This window comes from Bipolaris victoriae (genome assembly GCF_000527765.1).
Source record: "Bipolaris victoriae FI3 unplaced genomic scaffold scaffold_30, whole genome shotgun sequence".
Taxonomy (NCBI): domain Eukaryota; kingdom Fungi; phylum Ascomycota; class Dothideomycetes; order Pleosporales; family Pleosporaceae; genus Bipolaris; species Bipolaris victoriae.
The window spans coordinates 228,171-252,432 of NW_014575362.1; the positions used below are offsets into that span (position 1 = coordinate 228,171).

Genomic DNA, 24,262 nt, shown 5'->3' on the forward strand with positions numbered 1-24,262 from the left:
CCTTTCAGATACATTTTCCAAATTAACCAAAATCTCAGTATACCATCTTCACCATCCCCCCCTTCCAACCCCATCAATCCTCCTTACCTCCTAGAGCCCCCACGCCACACAAACATCCTAAACCTACTCCACCTACTCCCTCTCCGCCCTCCAGCCTGCATACTCTCATACGAATACCCGACCACCCCAGGCTCCCCCGCTCCCCCTTGCACTCCAGCACGCCCAGCATTCGAAGCCGGAACAACAGACCGTCCTCTATCCACCCCTCGCCCTTGCACCACTGTCTCCGCTCTACTCAGCCCACCAGCAGCACTAGCACTACCCTGGCCACGAGTCTGGTTCACAATAGCAGTCTGATGTTGCGTCGATGCAGCGGTACGGGCTCCCTGGCTAAACGGAGGACGCTGGTTGTACGCTCGCGAAGCTACCGTGCCAGCGTAGCTCCGGGACTGCGATGGGCGTGTCCCGCTGGGGTTGGTTGCTGGGGCTGATCCGGCATATCTGGTTGATGCTGCTGCTGCTGCTGTTCTTCCGTGGTTGGAAGGTTGGTAAGCGGACCTGCCGTGTTGGGATCCGGCGTATCTGTTAGTTGCTGTTCTTCCATGGACGGAACTACCGTGTGGCGCGGTGCTGGCGTTGCTTCGGATGGTGTTGGACTGTGGGGGTGCGCTGCGGTTTTAATTGTAGTTTGTTCTGTGCTGGGTTGGTGGGGGGTTTCTGCGGGAGGTGCGGGCCCAGGGCATGTTGCGGATGGAGGGTTGTGTGGCGCTTGGGTTAGGGGAGAGGTAGCAGTTTAGGGAGTTTGAGTCGCTCTCTGTTTAGAATGTGTTAGAAGAGGTGATTCTTTTTTTTAGCGGGAGGGGGGAAGGATATACGGAGGTAGAGAGGTGGAGGAACAGGGGATTTCTTGGAGATGCCCATGGTGTTTTGGGGGAGATGTACAAACGTTTGATACTTTAGTATTTTAATGTTCGGAATGTGTGTGTGTGTATGTGTGCGCGTGGAGAGTTGCTTCATGGATGTATCGAAGATAAAAAAGATTGCGAGATCTTTTAAGGAAAATTGGCGACTTCAATGGGGTTTGGAAACGGCGGAATACTTCACTGCTGCTGCTGCCATAGTCGTGGTCAAAATGGAATAAGTCAATGGTGAACATTATGCAAATATACACCTTTACCAATGTAATCAGGATTTTTTTTTCGATTGTCAGTAAGAAATGGGAAGTAAGATAGTACACCAAAGCAAGTTTCATCTTGAGCGGTCTTTTCATATCAATATAGCGAAAAGTATGGTTTGCTCACAAACGCATCGTATGGTCGGCAGCAACAGCAGCTGTGACATCACAGGGACGCGCCATCCCAAGGACCCTTATCACATGTCAGATACTAAAAATACATACACGTGGTTTCTCGCTAATAGCATCATAGCATTTCCCCATTCGTTTTCCGCCACATAATTTATCAACTGAAGTTCAATCACTCATTGAATTATCACAATGAGAAGAAATGCAATCAAGTCATTCATAGAAATAAGCAAAACTGTTACTGGTATCTGATCCGACTCTCAAACTTCTTCAATCCCTCATCCTCACTCTAGTAATCATCATCCTCATACCTTCGCTCCTCCCTTCCCTCATCATAGGCATCCTCCATGTTATCCCCAAACCTCTCCACACCACCAACCATATTATCCCACTTGTTCTCAATATCCTCTGGGATGTCCTCAACCTCCTGGACCTTCTCACCCGTCCACCTGGCTGCGTTCTCAGGGAAATCTTCGACGTTCTGAACACCATTGTCCCATTTCTGTTCGACGTCGTCGCCGAAGTTCTCGACGCGGCCGGCTTGTTCGCCGGTCCAGTGGGCGACGTTTTCCGGGGCGTTTTCGATGCCCTCTTTGGCTTCGTCAATTTCCTCGCCTGTTTGAAAATTCGTTAGCGGGGATCGTTTCTATTTGGGCGAAGTGCGGCGGTGGGAAAAGGGAGAGAGAGTGGAATTCTTACCAATTTTATCGCTCTCGTGCATTAGTAGGGCTCCACCTGCAAGTCCAGCGGCACCCGCTGCGGCGTACTTCCAGCCATTGCCTCCGCTCTTCTTCTCCTCTGGAGCAGAGCCACGTGTAGGGTCATAGGCGCTCTGGTTGGATGCACCCTGATTGCTGTAGCCGCCTTGGCCGTAGCCATATCCTCCTTGTGGTGGTGGGGCACCGTAGCTACCTTGCTGTTGTGCGAAGCCGGGGCCAGGGTAGTTGTATGTGCGTTCACCGTTTTGCTGGTTCACAAAGACCCAGCGGTTCTCTCGTCCATCCCACTCTGCGTACCATGGAGGGGAAACTGGTGGTGGTCCTCCGGAGGACTGCTGTGGTGGCGGGTAACCCTGTTGCTGTGGTGGGTAGCCCTGTTGTGGGGGATAACCTTGCTGTTGTGGTGGGTAGCCCTGCTGCTGTTGCTGATAGCCACCATACTGTTCCTGTGGGGGATATCCGGAGTATCCGGATTGTTGTTGCTGTTGCTGTTCGCCGCCGCTCTTGGAGCCCTTGAATTCTGATATCAATTCACTGAGGAAACCCATTGTGTGAATGTGGGGGGTTGGATGTGTGTGGTGAGAGGAAGAAGGTGCAAATGCAAGTGTAGGTTGGGTGGAGTGGATTGAAAGAATGAGAAACGTCAAGTGTCTGTGGACAAGGTATTAGTACTTGAGGGAAACGCGGCATTTAATCCATCCCAACCCGATCTCGGATGCAATGGCACCTGCAGCTTAGTCTGTCCAAGACCCCCTCCCCCTTCAAAAGATCCATACGCCCCAGCGTACAAGCCTCAGTGTGAAACGTGGCGTAATCTCGGTGAGGCGGTGTCGCTACGCCCGGAGTTTGGACCGAGCAGCCACACAGTACTGGCGGTCCGAAACAAACTCTGTGATGCCCAGTGAAATCCAGCTACAGTAGTTGCAAACACTGGTAGGTATCAAACATCAAAGACCCATTGTTTTCCTCGAATAAGTTGTTGACAACATGGCATCTCTGAGTTGGCATAGCAAAATGTACAGAGCCAAGCTTCTGTAAGCTTTTCTTGGCGCGGCGGATGCTCCCTTTTTCCGCATATTGTGATCCTCGGCCCCACCGTGGCGAGACTTTTGAGGCGCAGCTCAGGGGCTATTGGCTCATGCTATACTGTTGTGCTGCGCCACGCTCTCGATGAGATTAATACCGCGATGCGCAGACCAACGGACAGATACTACGGATACGTCGTCGGCAACAAGAAAGATGTCATTGCTTGTTTAAAGACAATCAGTCTAAACGCGCTCAAAGGCCACCTGTCTTCGTTCTTCGGATCTGCCGGCTCATCTACCAAGAAAAGGGGAGACCACGAGAGCATTCTCCTGATTGTTGGATTTCAAGGATGCAGACTGCTTTGCACATGGTCAGAAACACTTGTCCAGCAGACGGCGATGATCTACCCTGCGCTACAAGCACTTTTCCCCAGGTAAGAACAGGTGGGAACGGCCGCAACGGAGCGGGGCTGCGGCAGGCGATCTGTCGGCTGTACACAGTAAGCTCAGCAAGATCGCCAGGCCTAGCTGCAGGCAATAGGCAATCGAACATTGACCACACGATGGTTTCGACAAAGTCAGACATTCCACTTCCATCATTATCGTACCATCGAAAAGGCTGCTATCAGTAAGGAAACTTCACATCCTACATAGACCATGTACCCGCTGCGAGAGTGGCTATGACCAATTGATAAAGAAAACTTTGCATGGGCTCCTCTGGGTATCTCAATCGAAAACAACCTTCTTTCCTGCCGGCTTGGCCCCGCTAAGATCGATCTTGAGCTTCTTGCTCTCCTTGGCCATCTTGGCTGCCTGCCAGGAAGGATGCAGCTCGCCCTTGTCATCCCTCTTCGCGCCAACGCCAATCTTCCTATCCTTTTTGTCGCTTCTCTCGCCCAAAGGCTCTGCATTACCTCCACTCTGCTGCGGTCCACGGCCGAGTGGCTTTCCTCGTCTTTGACGCTTGTCCGTACCGCTCACTGCGCCGCGCTTAGGATCGAAGGTGGCACTGCGCTGTGCCTTTTCGAGATGTTTTGCTTTTTGTCCGTATTTGAGTTCTGCAATTTTTTGACGGGCGCGTTGGCCCCGGCGATTCTTTCGTGGGGCAACGTCCACATCAAGGTCTGAGGCTTCTGATTCAGAGCCAGAGAAGTAGGCGGCATGGCTGAGGGCGGGAATGAATGCAGAGGTCGTTGGCTTCTCTTCAATGACCTTGGTCTTGATCTTTTTGGTGGGTATGGCGGCTGAGTCGGAGTCAGAGTCTGAATTCTCAGAGTCCTCATTCGATAGTAATTCGTCGTTCGCACCGCTCGCGCCGTTGACTTCCTCAACCTCACCCAACTCTTCACTTTCGCTCTCACTGTCAGCGTCGAGGTCAGAATCAGGATCGTGTTCGCTGTCGCTGTCCACGATACTTGGAGGCCGCTCGTCGTCTGTCACAGAAGCTTCACTCTCGTCTTCGCCTGACGAAGGCTCTGCTATCCGTGCGCTGAACGCCATGTATGGATCATCTCCTTCGTCGCTCGGGTCCTTCATATCAACATCCTCCTTCTTCACAGTCTCCTTGTCTTTCGACACTTTGTTCTCTTGCGCCTTCTTTCCACCAGCTTCTTCCTTCGCATCTTCCTTGCCCTTGGCGACTCCAAGTATGCCCTTCAAATCCTCGACCACACGGTCTACCACATTCTTCACCTGCTTGACCTTGAAAAGCCGTGCCGTAACATTAAGCGTGTTCGCATCCTTATTTCCCTCTCGTATCCCCGCAATGTATTCCTGTAACGGCTCGGCATCCTTCAAGCTCTTGACCCTTGCGAGCGTCTTGCGCAAATGTTGATCACCCACTTGTTCCAAGTTGAGCGCCTTTAGAGTTTCATACTCAGAGTTCAGGCGATGAATGGTATTGGTTTGGTTCTTATTCACCGCGTATTTCTTTCTGCGACTGTGCTTCTGGCGCTCGAGCATGGAGGCATGGCGCAGTGCTTGAAGCAAAGGCTTTTCCGCATCAGCGAGACGCTTCTCACAGATTTTGGCGCATTTGGCAGGTGTTGATCTGGAAACCGACTCGATCGCGGGAGCGGGTGAAGAGCGCTTTCGTTTGGGCATGTTGGGTGATGGTAATTGGTTTGGTTGGAAGATGTCGCGCCGAAATTTTGGAGATGCGCCAGTTTTTTATCGATAAGGAGCTTGGCCCGATTCTGCCTTCGCTATACGTACTGGATAGTCACAACAGGGCTAATGCCCTCACCAACAATAACCCTAATGTTTGAAGGAATGCAATCGAGTAGCTTTACCAAAAAGTTATTATAGATATGGTACCCAGTAGATACAAAGGATGGACCCAATCAGTTTTTGACTCAAGCATGCAGCCAAGCATGCGGCACTTGAACAATCCAATTGGACACAACAAGTCCGAGTCCAACCAAGTAGACACCCTACTAACAATCATCCGCACAACTGCCAGAAGGCCAACATCCATACTTTCTATCGAACTTGAGGCTATCATTAGGATCCTGATTAATCTTCCCCCAGCAGCAGGTACCATAATTATGGCTGCTAGTATCGCAACCCTACAACGAGATTAGCCAACCAACTATTATCTTCCATTTGAGTAAACTATGAAGAACGCACAGGAACACATGTACCAGGATAACATTTGGACTGGTATCCTTGTGGCGGCGGCGGGCGTGGTCTAGGGAGATTGCCATATGATATATGTCCCTGTGGACTGCATTGTCCGACGCCCGCCATAATGGTAGCAAGGATCACAATGGAAACCGAATAACGCATGTTGATGGTAGATTTAGCTGCGTTGATGGCTCTTTGTGGCTGTATTTGGTTGATGGTGTCTCGCAAGGGTTATTGTTGGATGGCGGGGATAGAAGTACAGGAGCCTTTAATGATGAAAGCGAGCGTGCTTATGTCTTTTTCCAGAAAGAAAAAAGGGGAAAGAGCGACGAGTGGCCAGTGAGAACGGATGAGGAACTGGTCTGCATCTTGCTGACAGTAATAAGTCACATCTTGTTGTAGTATAAGCGCTAGATGAAATTATCGTTTGTGAGGTCTGACATTTCATTTCCGATACGCCGGCGGACGCCAAAGCAGCAAGTTTACAACTCTTTGTAAAATGTCGAAAACTTGAAACATGTATAGTATATTATCACGTTCCAATTTAGCGGCTGAGCTAGGTAACATGATTGGGCTATCTATGGACCAGGCCTGCTTCATCAACCTCCGTAATGCAGGGAGAGAGGAGAGAAAGCCACTAGCCTCCATCTGGTTATCAATCTCACAATTATGTAAGGGACTGATTTAGAGTAGTGATCTCAATTCGTATTTAAGCATTGGGAAACGACTCCAAATCTCCGAGGGACTTCCGATTGTTCTTCATAGCAGAAGAAAAGACATCAAAGGATATCGAGACTAATCATACCACTTCCTCGAGGTATTGCTAATAATGTACAAAAGCGAACAACAGGAGCAATAATATTCGCCATGTAAAAATGCTTTGAAATGCTGTTCAGAGAAACGCTTAGTATCATTCCCTATGAAAGCATCCGAAGAGGCATCATGCTCTCAAACATTTATAAGCCGATCAAACTCTTCATCCTCAAACTCCTCCTCTAAACCATCTCGTTAGCAAAACCACTCTAGACAACCATTCTCTTCTTCAAAAGAAAACAAGGAAACGAAACAAACTCACCACTTTGCCCCTTCAACTCGCTATTCTCCTTCCTCAACCTCCCAACCTCACCCCTCGACTCATCATTTTCCCTCTTCCAACTTCCTAATCTCTTCGTTTTCACCCTCGTCTTCCTCTTCCTGCCCAGCTTCACCCAGTGGTATTCTAAATTACGTTTCTCATCATTAGCTCCAAAACAACCCCTTTTTCTCTCTCGCGCGCGCATATCCGCAGATTAGAATATTCCGAGGTAAGTAAGTACTTACCTGCCATGAATAACATCAGAGAAAGAATCAAAAACCCCTAACCAAAATGCTAACCAAAATCCTTGGATACACGCGCGCAGAATCCGTGAAAATGGGTTACTATTGCTCTTGCCGGAATCATAGTCATAGTAGTTACTGCCGGTATGGCCGTAATACAAGAACGGACCGGCATTGTAGATTTTTGCAGCCGGTCTTCTTGCGTTTTGCTGGTATATTCGCTGGGCAGCCATTCGCTTGATGCGGTGCCGTTGTCGTGTTTCGGCGTTAATCAGTTTAGATACGAATACCGGAGGCACCGCTATTGGCGCTACAACTGGGGTCATCGCTTTCGACACTGCTTTTTGGATAAATTTTGGGAAGACCCGTAAGCTCTGCTGGAAAAGAGTTGTTCGATGCAGTCGTGATGCCCCTATGAAGAGAGGAGGTGCGTTGCGCAAGACCGAGACATGGCTTGTTGTCCGGACGGAGTTCAAAGCCAGAGGCATGATATTCTTGAATAGCAGTGCTAAGATGATCAGTGAGGATGTGACTGTAGAATGTGCAGACCAGGTGCGATGAGTGATGTAAGGGATATTGAAGTTATAAGGGAAGGAACACAACAGTCATTCTGCATATTGGCAATAATGAATGGAGCACATTTGGCACAGATACGTGGTTGAACATGGCCGGTTCGATAGGACCAAACTGCTACAGCTCACTCTGCTTCAATTTATTAGCAAATTCTCGCTTCAGGGTCGGAGCATCCATGGTTCAATATTGCCCGACCAATGCCCTGACAGGCATGTCAAATATCGCATTGTTGGCCACCAAGGGACTGAATGGTCCTGGTTTTGAGCAACGGAAGAGGTGCTAATAAACGTTCCAAGTCATCGCCTATGAAGCTTCATAAACATTTGCTTTTATATGAATCTCTACACAATAATGTAGTTGCGAAGTAACTCTAAGTACGCAACTTTTGCGTGGTCGCTGAGCATAGTGACGTGTGATCACTCAGCAAATTCAGTGAACACATACGTTCTACACAAGTATCTATTGGTACCAAGCAATCATACATATATACATGAACGTAGACGTAAGACCGAAATGCAAATACGCGTAGATCTCCAAAAATCTGAACATCCAACCATGTTGACCTTCTAGCATCGCATATTGGTGCCAGTGTTGACGATGATACTGTTGACGGTGATGCTGTTTATGCTTTGTGTGAACTGCAAAGAAACCCAGTGTAGCCACCCCAAGGATCTTCCATTGAAGCAATGGACGTGAGAAATATCCACAAGAGGGAACTCTCATGGGAAAGATTGTTCGTGAGGAACACTAGGAGCTTCCATGGAATGAGAGCGTCTAGGAGAAGGGAGTTTCCATGGGGGTGGTCTGGGTGCTGGCAGGTGAAGCTACCTCCGTCACGGTCTTGGGCACCTCAGCCCCAACATCTACCGCCGGTGCATGGCTTTTTTGTATTCTGCAGGATTTGCAGGCCAAATAGGTTTTGGAATGGAAGTGTCCATGGGATGGAAGTGTCCATGAGATGAGGAGCGTCCAGGAGATGAGGAGCGTCATCGTTCATCCCTGGCCAGTAGCACACCGCAGGCCCAACATGTCCCATGTACCCTCTGCCCCTCCCAAGTCAATACACATCCATGTTCTATCACCGACCAGCAACAGTCCTCCGATCCTACTACCGACCAGCACCAGTCCTTCAATACCTCCAAAGACACCCTTTGGTGGCCCGCCTGGCAGCCATGTTGATCGTGTAGGCGAGAAGGCGAGGGTGTGTGAGGCGTCTAGGCGGCAACCATGGCGGATAAGCTCGGTGATGAGCTCGACGGCGAAAGAGGGAATGGTCGACGGCGAATGATGATCCCTTTTAGTGCCACTCCCTCCATCTCTGCAGCCAGTTTTGGGGGATTTTTTTCCCACCCCTCCGCCCTAGATAGGGTTTCTTATTTTAATTTTTTTTGAAAAAATTCCTACTGACTAGTAATAATGTTCACCGGCGTGTGGGGACGAAGCGACACAGTCGGGACTCCAGTTCAGGGGTCAGAGAAGGGATCGGTGTCTGGCATGGCCCATTGGCCGGTTCGGACGTACACTGTGACAACAATTAGTATATTTCCACAAAGTTGATTGGCGAACATACAGGAGTACGCCAAAGCGGCCAATCGAGCCATGGCCCAAGTGCGAAAGTCCCGGGTAGCCTGACGGACGGCGGACTTGAGTTCCTCCTCCTAGGTTTCGATGACTTTCGTCACCACCCAAGTACCGACCGCCGCCAAGGGCCCCGAGAACCTTGCAAATAGGCGTTGACCACCGCGGGGGTCCCCTCCCTGCTCCCTGTTCCGGAGTGCACCGACAGTCCGGAATCCCCGGACAAAGCTATATCATTGAACATAGGTTAGCCATGGCCAATAATAGAGACGTATACCTCTGGAAGAGAAATGGAAGAGGGAATGCTTACCGTGCTTGCCCCATCACCACCGGTGAACGGAAAAAAACTCTAAAAGAACGTGGCATAACTACAAAACGTTAGTGTTCAAATCGTCAAACTATGTCGATTTTCTTGAAGGGCGAAGGCTGAGGAAAGGTGGTAGGAGAAGGAGGAGTGATATGAGACTAGGGAACGATGGAGTAACAGGTGGTTATGGTGAGACGTGGGATAGGTGCAGTGATTGGGCACAAACTTACTTATATTGAGATAAAGGATGTTGGTGAAGAAAAGAAGAGAGTAGACCTGGGATGCGGGATCATATACTTGCGGCGACTGCCCTCGAGAAGCGCTTGGCATAACGTCTCGCCCGCGTTGTTGACTATTCTTCGAGGTAAGAGCAATTGCCTTGGTAAACAAGCGAGCAAAAACTTACAGAATGCGCTTCACATACCGTAAATCGGTGCTTTCGAGCCCCCAAGAGTGGTAGAGAAAGAACTTCCAAGCACAGTGAGATGCGTCTTCACCTGGATAAAAAACCTTGTTGATGTTGGGCGTAAAACATTATTTTTCCCACCACGCTACTGACCAAAATTCTCATGTGGTAAAGAGATATACCTAGAAGCAAAACCACGTGGCTACCCTCTTGCCCGTTCCTTTCCATCCCTTCTCCTCCGGCTCCATATCATCCTTCGTATACACATCCGTCTCCAGATCCATCTCGCTTGCTTTCCTGAACTTGGTCTTTTTGATAAGCTTCCATGCCACAATCATTATAAAGAAGACTGGTAGCTCAAGATAGAAGCTGACAAAGTCTACAGAGGCAAAGCTGGGACTGAAAGCTGTCCAGCCTTGGACCAAGACGATAAAGGTGTTGAGAACGATGCAGATAATGGGGCCCCATGGGTACATCCAGTTGCGGAAAGGAAGAAGGTGCTCTTTGCCCTGGGCTTTGAGACCGGCGCGGAAGCGGAGAGACGCGATGCCGATGCATATCCAGCTCAATTGGTTGGAGACGCCGACAATATTTTGCAACCATGTCCATACTTGGCCGGATCCAGCAAATGAGAGGGAGAAGAGTACAATTGACACGATGCTCGTCGTCATGACCGATACCCATGGAACTTGGTAGCGCGTCAACTTGGTGAAGACTTTGGGTGCATGACCGTTGGAGCCGAGGGTGTAGAGCAATCTCGATCCGGCGTAGAGGGCGTGGTTTCCAGCAGAAATAACGCTAGTAAGGATCACGGCGTTGACGAACGAGCCTGCGGCCTTTGATCCTGCCATCTGAAAAGCAATCGTGAATGGCGACGTGCGGCTGGACTTTGTGCTGAGTCCAGGGTAGTTGTAGGGGATGTTGAAGCCAATCATGGTAGCTGTGAGAATATAAAAGAGTAGAATGCGCCAAAAGACGTTCTTCACTACTCTTGGAAGGGTGCGAGCCGGATCGCGCGTCTCTCCTGCAGTAATGGCAATCGACTCGGTTCCTCCGTATGCGAATGAGGCTGTAACAAAGACAGACGCGAAGCCACCGATGCCTCCCACGAATGGCGCGTCGCCGATAGTCCAGTATTTCCCTCCGATATAGCCATAGCCATCGTTTCCTCCGGCATTTACTGCAATGCTCAAGATGATAAAAATGATAATGGTAACCACCTTAAGCAAGCTCAGCCAGTACTCCAGCTCGCCGTATGCTTTGACGTTGATGATATTGGCTAGGACGATAAGCACCCATACGGCAATTCCCAGCGCATACCAGGGCACACTATCGCTCCAATACCGAATCAACAACTGGAGCGCAACCAAATCCGCTGCCGTGCTGACAGCGTCGTTGAACCAATAATTCCAGGTCAGCGCAAAGCCAAACGCATCGTCGACGTAGCGCCCAGCAAAGGTGCAAAAAGACCCTGCTACTGGAACGAAAGCTGCCATCTCCCCCAAAGACAGCATAGTGCAGAAGACGATAAAGCCAACGATAGAATAGCAGATGAGTAGAGAAGCGGGTCCTCCAGTCGCGAGGGCCTTGCCGGTACCAAGGAAGAGTCCAGTTCCTATGGTCCCTCCAATTGCGATCATCTGAACTTGGCGTGCTGAGAGGGACCGTCGCAGGCGGTCTTCGTTGACGAAGTGTGAAGGCGTCTCCGTGAGGGTGTCTGGCGATGTCGCGACATCGCGGGGAGCTTTCTCGGGGTCCACGGCCGTCATTATGTTTCGATACAAACAGTATCAAGATGCGATGCGATACGAACAAAAAGAAGTGAGCAAAGCTCAGAGGCGAGACTCAAGGAAGCTTTTCATGGCAAAAGCTTAGGATGCCTTGGGAAGTCCAACACAAGGCGGGCTTGGGTGCATATAGTTTGCGCCACGAGTCAGCGATCATTTCTGGCTTTGCAGTAGCAGCTAAACTGCGGGTAGCAAAGCACGTCATTTCCCTCGCCTTGGATTGGGTGGGAAAGAGGGGAGTTGGGGGGGGGGAAAGTTTGGGTTACATTTGCCTCTGGGTGTCCACCTGCATAGGATTTCTGCACCGCTAGACGAGTCGGGCTAGTACTCCCGTAAGCAAGAGGAATACGAACCTTTTTAGTCAGGCCAAAATCTTGACAATGGCGTCATTGTAGGAAGAATTAAATGCAATTTTTGACGTGTTTTGAAGCGAAAAGAGGATACCGCTCGGAATTTTCGGTCATTATGGGCTTTGGGGCCTTTCTAGAACGCATCTCAAACTAGGCTGTCGAACTCTGCATCACATACCTCGAAACAAGTGGAAACGAATCTCGGGCTCCATACACTTTTCACCGATCGCTATGACCGTTTATTGATATTCTCCACTAGGTATACTACCGGGTCACTGCGCTTCTCTCCATGTGTTTTCTTGCCCCCCGAATTGATCATTGTTGTTCTTGGGTAGTCAAATCCTTCAAGAGCATAGTGTTTCACTTTCCCTTCCTCATTTCCAAGGCATACGCAACATCACCAATTTCAACACCAAACACCATATGCCAGAAAAATGTATATATTAAGAATAAATGGTATAATGCTACTATCAAGTCTGAACAATTTCAGTCCCAAACGTCCTTCTTCCTAGCCGCCCCTTCATTCGCGCAACATTAAGCTAGTTGGCCACGAACCGCACCAGGCAGCGCCAAACTGGAGTGAGTGTCTGCCATGAATGCAGCAGGGTTTGCCTCAATCATGTTGACGTGGAAGCCCTCGCCTGAATCCTTGCCCTCGACCATGACGCCGGTAGTAAAGGGTCCCTTCAAGCATCCTGCGCTGTTTCGCACTGCCACATCTCCATTGACCGGTTCCGGGTTGGGGAATGCGATTCTGGGTGGTCCGCTTGCGCCGCGCGCAGCCTCGTGGATGTGGGTTGCAGTTGTGGCTGGGGAGTCGAACTCGCCCTGGAAGTTGTGCAGGGTGATGTTGTAGCAGATCATGTTGGCTGCGCTGTTGATTCCGAAGTTGAATGTTCCGGAAGCGCCAGCGATGCCACCCGTAGGCTCGGTGCCGTTGACGACTTCCTCGGGAACGGCGTGGACAGCGTGCATGGAAGTGAATGCGAAGAGTTCGTTGGCATCGAGTGCATTTACTTCTGCTTCCTTGTTGCTGATGTCGATGGAGAATGATAGTTGCATGTGGCCGTTGCCGAGGTCCATGGGTGATGCGGTAATTGGCGCGGCCACTGCGCTGAGAACCAAGCTCGCGATAGTAGTGAGGGTTGCGGTATACATTATGAGTATTGTTGATCTGATGAAAACAATCCAAAAGGTGTCGAATAAAGTCGTATGAAACGAGCGTACAGACTTAAAGAAGCGAAAGAGAAGAGAACAAAGAATGTGTGAAGAGACTGATCAACAGTGAATTACTCCTACCGAGTTCTCCCATCAGCACGTTGTGGCCTTTATATATATGCGCGCTGCAGGAAGTTTTGGAAAATCGTACGTGAATGCCTTAGTACCAAGGCTTGGTGTTGGCCTGGATGCACGAATCCCGACATTTGAGGCAACTCTGCGACACATTACAAGTTTCGCACATCTTGGCCCACCCAACACCTGGAGAGCCAGTTGGACCAAACAGTTGTTGTAAACAATCACCGCCAATAGCACATGCTCTCACAGGCGCAATACATGGGGGCGGATGTGCACGGTAGCTGAGGCTGGTAGAAGCCTTTCTTGGACGTGTTACTTGTGCATCCAATTCGGCATGAAGGGGCGCCTCGCGTCTTGGCCCAGCGATGCCATAGCCGTTTGCGTATTTTTTTGCTTGTTTGTCGTCCGATTTTATGAGCCGCCATCCTCAGGCAAGCTGGTTTGTAACAGATCAGCGGAGGAAACGCATGCGTTGAGGCTGAGGAGGATTCGCGGCTGTCTATCTGCCAAGCCCGTCATGTAGGTTGACGTGAATGTCGCGCTGTAGAGCTCTTTCTCTCACGTGACGAGATGTAGTAGGCAACCATCTGGAAGGCTTTGTCGAGGCTCAATGACAAAGGCAAATCAGTCTTCAAGTCTGCTTAACATGTCATGTCCATTGTGCTCGCCGTTCAACTGTACTACCCGAGGCCATTGCTGTACCTCGGCGTACAGCACAAGAGACACCAGGCTCGGAATTGGTGAGGAAGTAACAGGGAGTCATTGTTTCAAGACATAGAGACAGCGCACATATATGTACATATAGGTACATACATACTGTCTGTGATATTGGAGAAGTGAATAGTGCGTCATGGAAGTTCGGAGAGCACGGGACCGCCACCCGCCGCGTCATCTGGGGATCCCGCCAGTACGTTCCTCCGCCTCACAACAAAATGCTTGGCAGAACACAGCCCCTCAGGCTTTGTATAATGAACTTTCTTACACGCAGTCAGCCAGACTGACCAAATCTCTGCTCCTTTGCTCCTCCTTACTTCTCTACACCATGGCTCCATCGCATACTGACCCGCCGATTCCTTCATACGAAGAAGCCGTCGTCGCATCCCCGCGTACAAGTGTACCGACAACTCCGCTACCACCACCGTCTGAACCCACATCGGCGGAACGGGATCCCCCAGAGTCTGAGGTGGCACCTACGATCGCTCCTGCATTGCCCCCACCAGAACTACCGCCTGCCTACGCCGTCGTTGATGAGAAAGCCACTACCTTCACCATCTATGGTACCTTCATTCACACCCCCAATGCCCCCGCCTACCAACTCTCCTCCCTCCTCGATACGTCCATCAACAGGCTAGGAATGCGCAGATTACGCGCAGAAGAAGTCACGATGCTCCAAGCTGGCGCACCAAATGTCCCATTCACCAGCAGTGGCCTCCTCTACGAAGCCCACGATCCGCCTTTCCTCATAAATGAATACTACGTTCAGGGAAAGTCTGCTCGTGCGCTTCCAGGCTTTTTGCAGATGCGGTTTGGGCTACGCCGCTGGCATGTTGCACACGTGCCGACACAGGGCAGCCGGCCTGTTGAGATAATGACATGTGGGAAGCCTGGAGGTTTCACCAAAGCCATTAAACAGCGCAAGAACGAAATGGAGCCTAGTCAGTGGAAAGATTCAGAAGGCCATGTCGTTGCCACTGAAGTGATGAAGATGGGCTATGGAGGAAAGATGCCAACAATCGAGTTGAGGAGTGATCTCGACCAGACGTGTAGGGAGCTGATTCTCGCACTATGGGTCACAAGGCTGTGGGCAGCCTTTGGTGCGGGAAGCAGCTTTATGACATGAAACTGCGATGCACAATATTCGCGGAAAGTGACACGCATGAAGGGACGTTATAATTTGTTTGATCATTGATTCGGTATTTGGGGTCGTTATTCCAGCACTTCCTCGGGCTAAGGCTTCTGCCGTCTATTCCTTTCGGACAACCCTCTTGAATCCCTGGCGCTCAACCTGAGCTTTCGCGGCCGCAATCACGGCGGCGGCATTGGGGTCGTTGAAACCGCAACCCGTCTTTCCGTTCTGTTGACTCGCTACTTCAGCACTGCACACACCGTTGCCAGTCGAGGCAACCTGGGCGCAGCACGCTGAGCTGCAGTCGGCATCTGACACACATCCACCTGTGATGAACTGCGCGCCGTTGCCTTGGCCAACATTCTTAGCACCCGCGTTGTTTGGTGTAACCTGAGCCATGGACATGGCGGCAACTTGAAAGTGTTAGCTCCAAAGTGTTATTGATATATGGGCTGCCATCGACTTACGAGTGAAGAGGGTGGCGATGGTGAAACGCATTTTGGATTGATTTAATGGATGGTTGGTTATGTGAAGAGTTGGGTATATGCTTGATGAGAGAAAGAGATATATACGTGAGTTAAAGACACCAGGTCAAAGAATCCGCTGTCACAGACGGCGAATCGAGAAGAGAGTATTAGACGGTGAGATCTTGAAGTTGGAAGTGAAGCTGATTGTCAAGTTGGCTCGTAGGTATACTACATTTATATTCCCTTAAGGCTCCTGAGTGCATAGTCCCCTTTTCTCCTCGCCATCACCGCGAGCGCGTGACGGCATGAGCGGGATCCTGAGGCTGTTGATGCATGATCTCCTATTGTGCAACGTCCGACTAGCAGTTGGAGAACGCTCGCAGTGCCACTCTTCCGCTTCACCATCAAAGCATCTCCATACGCATCGTCGCATATAGCCTCGCTTCTGTGCCACATAAATGATCGAGTAGCAAGCATGATGCCGGTGTCCATTATCGCGTTTCCCAGGCCAATCATAATTGACGCGGCGATGGGGCTGAGCTCCGTAGCACGTTGTCTCGGCATGCGTTTCAGGCATTCATTCGGACGTGACGCGCGTGTCAAATGTGTCAGATGGGTTTGACATATTAACCGCATTAGAACGAAAGGATCATGAATAGTCATAGTATTATAGATGCGTCCAAGCCGGACTTTTTTTGCACATTAAGTCGTTCCTCCACATTACGATTGCCACCGCTGTTTTGTGTGTACACATCGTTAGAGCCACCAGGGACGCCACGCACTTGTTGTTCCATTACATTATGGCGCGTCAATCCCCTTCTTTCAAGCAGGTCTTCTCTCTCAAATCATTCCATCATATTCAAACCGAGCCGAAGAAATCCATGATGATTCTGCTCGCTTGAATGACCGTAGGTCCTTGTTGCGCATACGATTGCGAGAAATTGGGTTCGGTATCAGCCCAAGCATGGCCTTGATCGCTGGTTAGCCACAATCAAACAGAAGATGCTTCAAGTCCAGAGGGAAAAAAGAGGATAGACTTACCCAAATGCATAACTTCGTAATGCTGTATTAGACCAGATTTCCCACCGCAACCCCAGGACCAATGTCGCACCTCGCTCCCAAATGTAATATTCACACTGCTGCTCTCACACTTGTAGCGCAGCGCCCACCAGTTCAGCCAGTTGAAGATTGAAGGCAATTCGCCGCCTTCACCCTTGCCGCCCGCATACGGAACGTCCTTGTCAGCTCCACCATGGATTTCCAGCAAGGGTACCTCCTTCGACGGCGCGCACCCATTATCAGGCCCATTGATATCCGTGTAGAAAGCGCCCGAATGCACCGCCAGACCCGCAAAAAGCGAACTTCCCTTCTCATCGCACGCCAGTGTTCCAACGAAGCCGCCGCCATTAGACATACTAACACGTTCCCACGTCAACACCGCCCAGAGATACCGACATCCATATGTCGAAATCGACAAAAAGTCGTGAATTGTACTCAGTGAGAAAAGGGAAAAAAAAAGAGCAAAACTTACCCAAATGCAAATACCCTTGCTTCATCAACACAAAACTTCTTCTCCACATCCCCAATAACATCAGCTACAAACTGCACATCCTCCTCCACACTCGTCCCATTATGATACGACGGCCCCGCCCAACTTCCCCCCACACCCTCCGGATACACCATAATCTTATCGCCGGAATACGTCTCGTTGTTGAGATTCGTGTCTAGCGGGACCGTCATTGCGCTGCTCGAGCTGCCATGGAAACCGAGGACGAGCGGGTACGCTGTGTCACCCTTGTACGTGGACGGGAGATGAACGTAGTAGCTGCGATTCTGGCCGCTGGAATCGACATATTGGGCTCCGAGGCTGAGGTCGTTGTATGAGATGCCGCAGCCTCGTGATTTTTGGGTGGAAGCGAGGGTGGCGGTGAGGAAGGTGGAGATTACGAGGGTGAGTTTGGATAGTGGCATGGTGGTTTGTCTTGATGCTTTTTGTGGTAATGGCGCAGGATGTCAGAGCTGAATGGGCTGGTAGGTAGGTTCTTGGCTGCGGAGATATATGGGGTTTTGGACGCTAGTTGATAAGGTTTAGAGGCCTTTTCTTACTACATCACCCGACGTCATGTATACAGGGGACTGGATGTAAGCGGGTTCGCGATATCATGGTGTTGGACAGTGAGTATAGTGGTGAGCCGTGCTCGGCGGACCGATTGAATGGTTGCAAGAACACTCCACAAGATCCTGCCTTGCGTTTCCGACGTTTGGAGAGGATTGCCGGCGACCACATTTCAAGCGCTTTTGGTAGCTGTGAAATGTTATGGAATTTTGCAAGCTTTCATAGACTAACGTTGATTTCCCGTCGAGGCAGGCATGCATTGCCGGGTAGTATATGCTAGTTGCCGTTCTCTTATGCACCTAACAGTGACACTCGCCAAGACGTCCGACTACAGTTGCTGACTACCCGAGAAAAGGGTCGACCGGCAGAAAACTAGGTACACGGGCAATACGGTGTGAAGTGATTGGTAGTGAGTGATGGGCGGCATAGGCATTCGTACCGGCCCCATTATTCTTGCATGCCTGGACCTTTTCCGCCGTCTTCCGATGCTTACAGTCTGAAAAAAAACCGAGCAGAAGCCAATCATACAGCTCCAGAAGCTGCAGTTTCCATTATTGATTGGATCCGAATCATATGCTACTCCCGACATCAACTTCCTGATGACCCGGGCTCGGTGGTACATCGCCTGTTTCCCATACTGTCTGTTTATGACCCAGTGTAAACACAATTTCTCCGCCCTCTATCATAATTCCACCGGCATCCTCATGCTCGAACCAATTCTTGTCCCACTTTTGACCGTTGATACTTACGTTCTGCACATAGTATCCTTGCTTCCCATCCCCGTCATCCAATCCTTCAGCTCGGATCCTAAGAGTCTTGTCATGGTTTACTGTGATGTTGATATCTGAAAACCAAGGACTCTCGAGAAGATACACTGGTGTTGTAACGACTGGATACAAGCCCAGCATTTGCCAAACTAGCCAACAATTTAATGCGCCAGCATCACTATTTCCAGGTATACCGTTTGTGGTGTTGAAATAGAAATCGTTGGCGAGCTGACGGGACCTTTCAACGCTCTTCCATTGCTTGTTGAAATAATTGTAAAGGTACGGTGTTTGAAAGTCAGGTTCATTGGCCACATTGTTAATCGTCGTGATTCCGAGTCCATTGACACCTAGATCGACACCAGATGTGTTTGGTTGAAAGACGTAGTCGAGTCGCTCTTCAAAGTGGGAAGGGCCGCCCATGAGGGTAATCATGCGTGATACGTCATGAGGGATGACGAATGAGTATTCTGTCCAAATCAGTACATTGCAAACGATAAACACGCGGTCGAATTGGCCCACCGAACGCAGTTCCCTCATAGCTTTCATCCTGCCAATTACATTCGCCGCAATTTGTAATATTATAAGTTTTATGAAAAGTACCGTTCGAATATCGTGGCATAACGAAGCCAGTGAAGTTGCGACTCGATGCTTCGGGATCCCAGCTCAATTGCCAGCCTGCCGATCTGCGCAAGTAGAGGTCCTGGTCACCGGGCGCTTCCCCTGCTGCAATCTGACTTATAGCAAAGTCGTTGAGTGAATATTCTACCGTTTTCGATACTGCGCGCGTATTCCGGTCTGCTGAAACGTAACCGAGCGGTATCCAATCATCGAGCGCTGACCGACCCTCTTTGAGAGACCCTTGTGGATCAACGGGATTTTGGTCAAAGAAAGGCACAACGTCGGCATCTTTCTTGACTGCTGCGTAGCCCTCGGTCCAGTTGATCATACCCCTCAATCCTTTGACGTAAGCGTCAGCAAGAACATTGTCGGCATTTGATCCGCCTTGTACCAGCCCATTGTAGTTTCCAGATCGCCCATCTGGCAGATACCCTTCATTCTTGAATATGTCGATCAAGGATCTGATCATCGATTCGTAGTAACTCGGTTGAATGAGATGCCATAGTGAAACTTGGTTTCGGAAAAGGTCCCACATTGTGTAAAAGTCATCCCAAGACGGCTCATCGGACTCCCATAATGGGTTCTCACCTACCCGTTCGCTTGGAATGAGGTGCACGAAGTACAAGCTTGAATACAGCAGCGCAAGCCGCGTTTTATTTGCGCGCTCAGATGTGTCAACCCGGATTTTGGAAAACACATCGCGGTTCCATTCGTCGCGCGCTGCCTGAGCGGTGTCTTCGATGGACCAAGTTGACAGCTCAACATTCTTGTATGTGCAAGCTTTATCCACAGACATAAAGGATATTCCAATTCGGGACTTAATCTTAGTGGCGTTGCTCCAAGTGAAGAGCGCACCAATACGGTCGTTCATAGGCCCTGAGCGAGCAGTGTTACCAGTAAATGTGGGTTGCGGCGTTGTACCGTTGTTGAACGTCCGAAAATGACGGCTCACAGGGAATGTGTTTTGGCCTTTGAACGCCTTCGCCTCATCGGGTACGCTGTCAAACTCTCCGCATACGTAAACGGTAACTGGTGCGCCAATGTTCCATCCCCCAGCAATGGAGGTATAGCCAGTGTAGATGCTGGAATTAGGCTGAATCTCGATTTCGCCGCCTGTGTAAAACTGACAATCCCAAGATCGTGTTGGATGTGGGAGATAATGCGATAGATCCACCAGTACGTGTCTTTCTGAATTTGATGGGTAGGTGTAGTGATATAGCCCTGCGTGTCGTGAAGCTGCCAACTCGACTTGCACACCAGATTCAAACTCTGTGCGAAAATAGCCCACTGAAGCTACATCTTCACCAACCTGAAATTTTGTCAGCATATGCAGGGTGAATGTTGTTACTCAACATACGCGATCTTGCCAATATGTGCGATTATCCAGCAAGTTGACATCGCCGTCAATTTTTGTAAGCGGCATTTGAGAAGGATACCCATATTTTGGTCCTCCTCCTGTTCCGGATTGATGTAACAGGCTGATACCTGTAACATGACCTTGGGGGGTATAACCGCCATTCAGCGCGCTTTGATTGATAGGCTCTTCATAGCTGTCTATGCCTAGTTTCACCATACCAAAAGGAACTGCACCACCAACGAAGACATCGCCGCCTCCATCTTTACAGTATTAGCGATGGAATCGGGATAGAGGTCGAAGATCAGGTGACTTACATGCATAGCCGGGTATAGCGCCCTCGGTCCCTATAAACGGGTTCACGAATTGTGAATAATCGAGTTCCTGTGCATCTGCATATTGTCGCTGCACAATCGCAAGTATCGCGAGTATCTTCGTACTTAACATTGTGAAAAGAGTTGATGTAGTGGAAAAGAAGGTACACCACCTCTTTTCACAATGCGCGTTCCCCCACCTTTGCGCACCACTCTGAAGGTACCCCGCTTATGCACATCACTTCCATAGTCGCAGCCGTTAGCTTTTACCAAGCATCGAGGTTACATTGTTGGGTGTTCCTTCAATGGAACTGGGGATGTAGTAAAGCATGACGTAGCTGTTGGTGCCCCGCCTTCCCCGTCTGGTACTTGCCAAGATGCGGAGTTGGCTTTGGGAGCAGGCGTGACATGCTTTCAAACTGTTTTGCATTTCCTTTGTATTATAGTAAGATGTAAAGACTTCACTGTATTACGAATGTCATACATAAACTTATTTTTTTAGAACTCCTAATAGCTTCTATCATCCACATCCTCCTCTTCGTTACTTTCGGAATCCCATTCTTCGTCATGCTCAATAGAAATGAGAGGACTGATTTGGATTCCCATATCTTCGACGTATGTAGGTATAGGGTCTGAAGCCTGGAGCAAGCCACATTCCACCATTTCCGTAAGCATAGTACCATGGACCCCTGCTTTTAACTCTTCCATTCGGATATGCGCGTTGGAGAGAGCTGGATTCAGATCTAAAGCTCTCTGCATGGCGTCTAGTGCATCGTCACTTTGGTTGTTACAATTGTCGTACTGGTGGGAAGTGTTAGTCACTGAATCGGGTTTGGAGCATGTGCTTACAAGAACCCCGAGATTATACCATGATTCCCACGTATCCGGATTCAATCGGATGCTTCTTGCTAGAGCATCAAGACTGTCTCGATATTGATTAATCTTAAAGTAAAGTGCCCCAATCGTAATCCAAACATCAGGAATCATGCCGCTATATGTAACGCAAAGTTGCAGCGCATCATATGATTCCTCAAAACGACCTTTTGCTATAAAGGCTCTCCCCAAAAGATAGTGAGGGATCCAATCTTTAGGTTCTACTCTACATGTCAGTTTCTATATACTTATATAATGAGTCAATAGACGAACCTGTCGCTATCGCCCGTCTCAGGCGATGGATAGCTTCATCAATTCGCCCTTCACTGAGCGCTTGCCATCCAAGGTATAAATTCGCTTGGAAGTCAGATGCATCATACCGAAGTTTCTCGTACGCTTCCTCTGCTGAAGTTAGAGGAGGCGGCCGCTCATATACCTGTATCCTTCGAAACAAGCTAATGGAGTTTTCGCAAAGCTGAACAGGACCAATCGCCGAGCTGCTAGTTTTCTGTCCACGCGCATGAACGCCAACCTGACCTGTGGTAGGGTCAAACGGTGTGTACGAAGATGGGACTCTAGCATATAACTTCAGCGGTAGAGTATGAAGAAGCGTGGAACTTGACAAACGACCACATTTTGAGCTGCAACATATTAGTACTCGAATCTTTAGCCTCACAGGGCTGCCCACCATATGTTGTCAACTTCATCGACTTGGCTCAATAACGTCCCAGCACAAGAGGGATAAGGGCAAGTATCCTTTGAAATAGGAAGCTCAGGGACAACCATTGCTTGCTTTATGTGGGCACCTGGTCTAATAGTCGAGTCCCACCGATGTTGTTGGCCGATCGAACGCCCCGTCTTCGCAAGAGTGAGTTGAAATTGGCCTCGTGTTATGTAGTCCAATCCCGGTCGCTGGTTTCCGTAGACAACTACCTTTAGTATGTCTGTGAACGACTTTTCAGACACAGCTAGTCAGCTGAATGCACAAAGGGCATTGCATCGACCAAAACATCTTACATTCCATGTTTGACACGCTTGGAAAGGCAACCCCCAGCTTTCTCCAAGCGCATCGTCAAGGCGGATTATGTCGACCGAAAGATGTAGGGGAATGGATTCGATGGCTCGAGCAAGTCTTTTCATATGGCCTGCTATATCAAGAAGCATGCGGCTAGGCGGTTTCAGTGTTCGAAATCTTTAGCCGCTTAGATGGGGGAAGACAACTAACGTGTTCTGGCTAATGGCTTCCAGCATCTCTTTCGAATAATTCGAGAACCTAAAGATTTAGCCCATACGGTACATCGACAATCCTGTCAAGAACCCACAAGTAAAGAAGTTTCCTCAAGTCATTCAAGACGGAATGCAACCGCGCTATTCCTCGCAAAATCTGAGCTTTACCAGTGTGCATTATCCCCATACTATTTTTCCCCTGAACAAATATTTCCGTTACCTGAGATTTTAGCCCTGCAACTATTTGTGTCAGCTGTGTGTCCCGTGTGATCTGTTGTTCTCCGTTCCGAGCGATTTCCAGATGTATATTGGCGATTGAATCAGGTAGCTTGTGGACCAGGTCCAAGATCATGGAGGCCTTATCCAGAATGGCGTCGGAGCTTTGACGAGAGTCTATTGAGCGAGCAGATAATCTTCTGAGATTGGTCCTGGCAGTGGTGTAAGTACTCGCGCAGCTCTCAGCATGACTATACTGACAGCTGCTGCACGCTCAGAAGCATATTAATCGCAGCCATTTCCGAGAGCATGACTTTTCGTAATTCTTCGACATCTTTCTGCGTGACGATAGACCATTTCATACGGATTCCTACATCGTTGAGTCGTGCAGTCCGATAGTGGCCCAAGGAACGTTCTTTTGATAGTAGCTTGTCAATGAAGGCTTGCAAAGGCTGGTGACAATGGCTGACTATGACTCGTATCTGCTCAAGAATCTGCTTGTCTTCCTGATCGTCTTTTTGGGCTTGGACCACGTGCATGAGAGTACGTTGTAGCAAGTCGAGTTCGACAGAAAGATTTTGGAACTGTGCTGGAGCATCGCGGTAATTCTTAAGTTCGATCGCGATTCGCTCAAAAAGTCCCAGCACTGCGAGGAAGTCACCGACACCAAATCCAAAAGACATCGTGGACCACTGCACTTTCAAAACCACCGGTACTGGTGTGGGGAAGGGCGGGGCGAACACCCAAGGCTCCCTACTTCAGTCCACAGTGTTGGCAGTAAGTTTCGGGGTAGGTCGGAGCAATCAACAACTGCTTGCAGCTAGTTATGACGGGTAACAGAATATGATAGTAATGGATAATCGTCAGAGTAGTTGATAGAGTAACGTTGAGTTATGAAGCTCCGCTGCCGTGGGGCAGTGCAAGCCACGAACAAGGCTTAGCCCCTTCGCACATCAGCCGGCCTCACAGCGTCGACATGAAACATAAGTCTTTTTTGTATTTTGCCTCGTTTTGGGGCTGATTTTTGAGCCCGCAGTGATTCTGGTGTTCGTCACGTAACAAGGCGCTACCTGAGTCGAGAGATTCCAAACATTCTTGTACAGCTACTTAGCGCAGAGCTTCTCGGAGATAATGAGGTTGCATTTCTTTGTCCACGAAACCCCCTCTGTGACTGACCG

The 24,262-nt window shown here is 49.6% G+C and overlaps 11 protein-coding genes across 11 annotated transcripts; 1 reads left to right on the forward strand and 10 right to left on the reverse strand.

Annotated features, from left to right (window-relative positions):
- Positions 1-424: 424 nt before the first annotated feature.
- Positions 425-733, reverse strand: COCVIDRAFT_95793 (hypothetical protein; the record flags this gene model as incomplete). The annotated part of the gene is made up of 1 exon (XM_014702527.1): positions 425-733. A coding segment is annotated over one exon (309 nt), but the record flags the coding sequence as incomplete, so codon positions are not given.
- A 607-nt stretch (positions 734-1,340) lies between these two features.
- On the reverse strand, positions 1,341-2,570 carry COCVIDRAFT_14894 (hypothetical protein; the record flags this gene model as incomplete). The annotated part of the gene is made up of 4 exons (XM_014702428.1): positions 1,341-1,367; positions 1,400-1,412; positions 1,615-1,918; positions 2,003-2,570. The coding sequence occupies 4 exons, from the start codon at positions 2,568-2,570 to the stop codon at positions 1,341-1,343; spliced, it is 912 nt and encodes a 303-aa protein (XP_014557914.1).
- Positions 2,571-3,773: 1,203 nt separating this feature from the next.
- COCVIDRAFT_36650 (hypothetical protein) lies at positions 3,774-5,150 on the reverse strand (the record flags this gene model as incomplete). Its single annotated transcript, XM_014702528.1, has 1 exon — positions 3,774-5,150. One exon carries the CDS (start codon positions 5,148-5,150, stop codon positions 3,774-3,776), a length of 1,377 nt encoding a protein of 458 aa, XP_014558014.1.
- Positions 5,151-6,620: 1,470 nt separating this feature from the next.
- On the reverse strand, positions 6,621-7,605 carry COCVIDRAFT_36651 (hypothetical protein; the record flags this gene model as incomplete). The annotated part of the gene is made up of 4 exons (XM_014702529.1): positions 6,621-6,667; positions 6,748-6,818; positions 6,993-7,497; positions 7,539-7,605. The coding sequence occupies 4 exons, from the start codon at positions 7,603-7,605 to the stop codon at positions 6,621-6,623; spliced, it is 690 nt and encodes a 229-aa protein (XP_014558015.1).
- Positions 7,606-10,035: 2,430 nt separating this feature from the next.
- Positions 10,036-11,622, reverse strand: COCVIDRAFT_36652 (hypothetical protein; the record flags this gene model as incomplete). The annotated part of the gene is made up of 1 exon (XM_014702530.1): positions 10,036-11,622. The coding sequence occupies one exon, from the start codon at positions 11,620-11,622 to the stop codon at positions 10,036-10,038; it is 1,587 nt and encodes a 528-aa protein (XP_014558016.1).
- Positions 11,623-12,524: 902 nt separating this feature from the next.
- COCVIDRAFT_36653 (hypothetical protein) lies at positions 12,525-13,052 on the reverse strand (the record flags this gene model as incomplete). The annotated part of the gene is made up of 1 exon (XM_014702531.1): positions 12,525-13,052. One exon carries the CDS (start codon positions 13,050-13,052, stop codon positions 12,525-12,527), a length of 528 nt encoding a protein of 175 aa, XP_014558017.1.
- A 1,276-nt stretch (positions 13,053-14,328) lies between these two features.
- Positions 14,329-15,179, forward strand: COCVIDRAFT_25521 (hypothetical protein; the record flags this gene model as incomplete). The annotated part of the gene is made up of 2 exons (XM_014702453.1): positions 14,329-15,100; positions 15,169-15,179. 2 exons carry the CDS (start codon positions 14,329-14,331, stop codon positions 15,177-15,179), a joined length of 783 nt encoding a protein of 260 aa, XP_014557939.1.
- Positions 15,180-15,249: 70 nt separating this feature from the next.
- Positions 15,250-15,630, reverse strand: COCVIDRAFT_36655 (hypothetical protein; the record flags this gene model as incomplete). The annotated part of the gene is made up of 2 exons (XM_014702532.1): positions 15,250-15,545; positions 15,600-15,630. The coding sequence occupies 2 exons, from the start codon at positions 15,628-15,630 to the stop codon at positions 15,250-15,252; spliced, it is 327 nt and encodes a 108-aa protein (XP_014558018.1).
- Positions 15,631-16,458: 828 nt separating this feature from the next.
- Positions 16,459-17,570, reverse strand: COCVIDRAFT_14901 (carbohydrate esterase family 1 protein; the record flags this gene model as incomplete). The annotated part of the gene is made up of 3 exons (XM_014702429.1): positions 16,459-16,568; positions 16,641-17,014; positions 17,131-17,570. The coding sequence occupies 3 exons, from the start codon at positions 17,568-17,570 to the stop codon at positions 16,459-16,461; spliced, it is 924 nt and encodes a 307-aa protein (XP_014557915.1).
- Positions 17,571-18,284: 714 nt separating this feature from the next.
- On the reverse strand, positions 18,285-20,901 carry COCVIDRAFT_14902 (glycoside hydrolase family 92 protein; the record flags this gene model as incomplete). The annotated part of the gene is made up of 4 exons (XM_014702430.1): positions 18,285-18,949; positions 19,002-20,409; positions 20,458-20,717; positions 20,772-20,901. The coding sequence occupies 4 exons, from the start codon at positions 20,899-20,901 to the stop codon at positions 18,285-18,287; spliced, it is 2,463 nt and encodes an 820-aa protein (XP_014557916.1).
- Positions 20,902-21,275: 374 nt separating this feature from the next.
- COCVIDRAFT_25525 (hypothetical protein) lies at positions 21,276-23,767 on the reverse strand (the record flags this gene model as incomplete). The annotated part of the gene is made up of 8 exons (XM_014702454.1): positions 21,276-21,569; positions 21,618-21,862; positions 21,915-22,282; positions 22,330-22,595; positions 22,659-22,809; positions 22,867-22,914; positions 22,964-23,296; positions 23,346-23,767. 8 exons carry the CDS (start codon positions 23,765-23,767, stop codon positions 21,276-21,278), a joined length of 2,127 nt encoding a protein of 708 aa, XP_014557940.1.
- Positions 23,768-24,262: the final 495 nt, after the last annotated feature.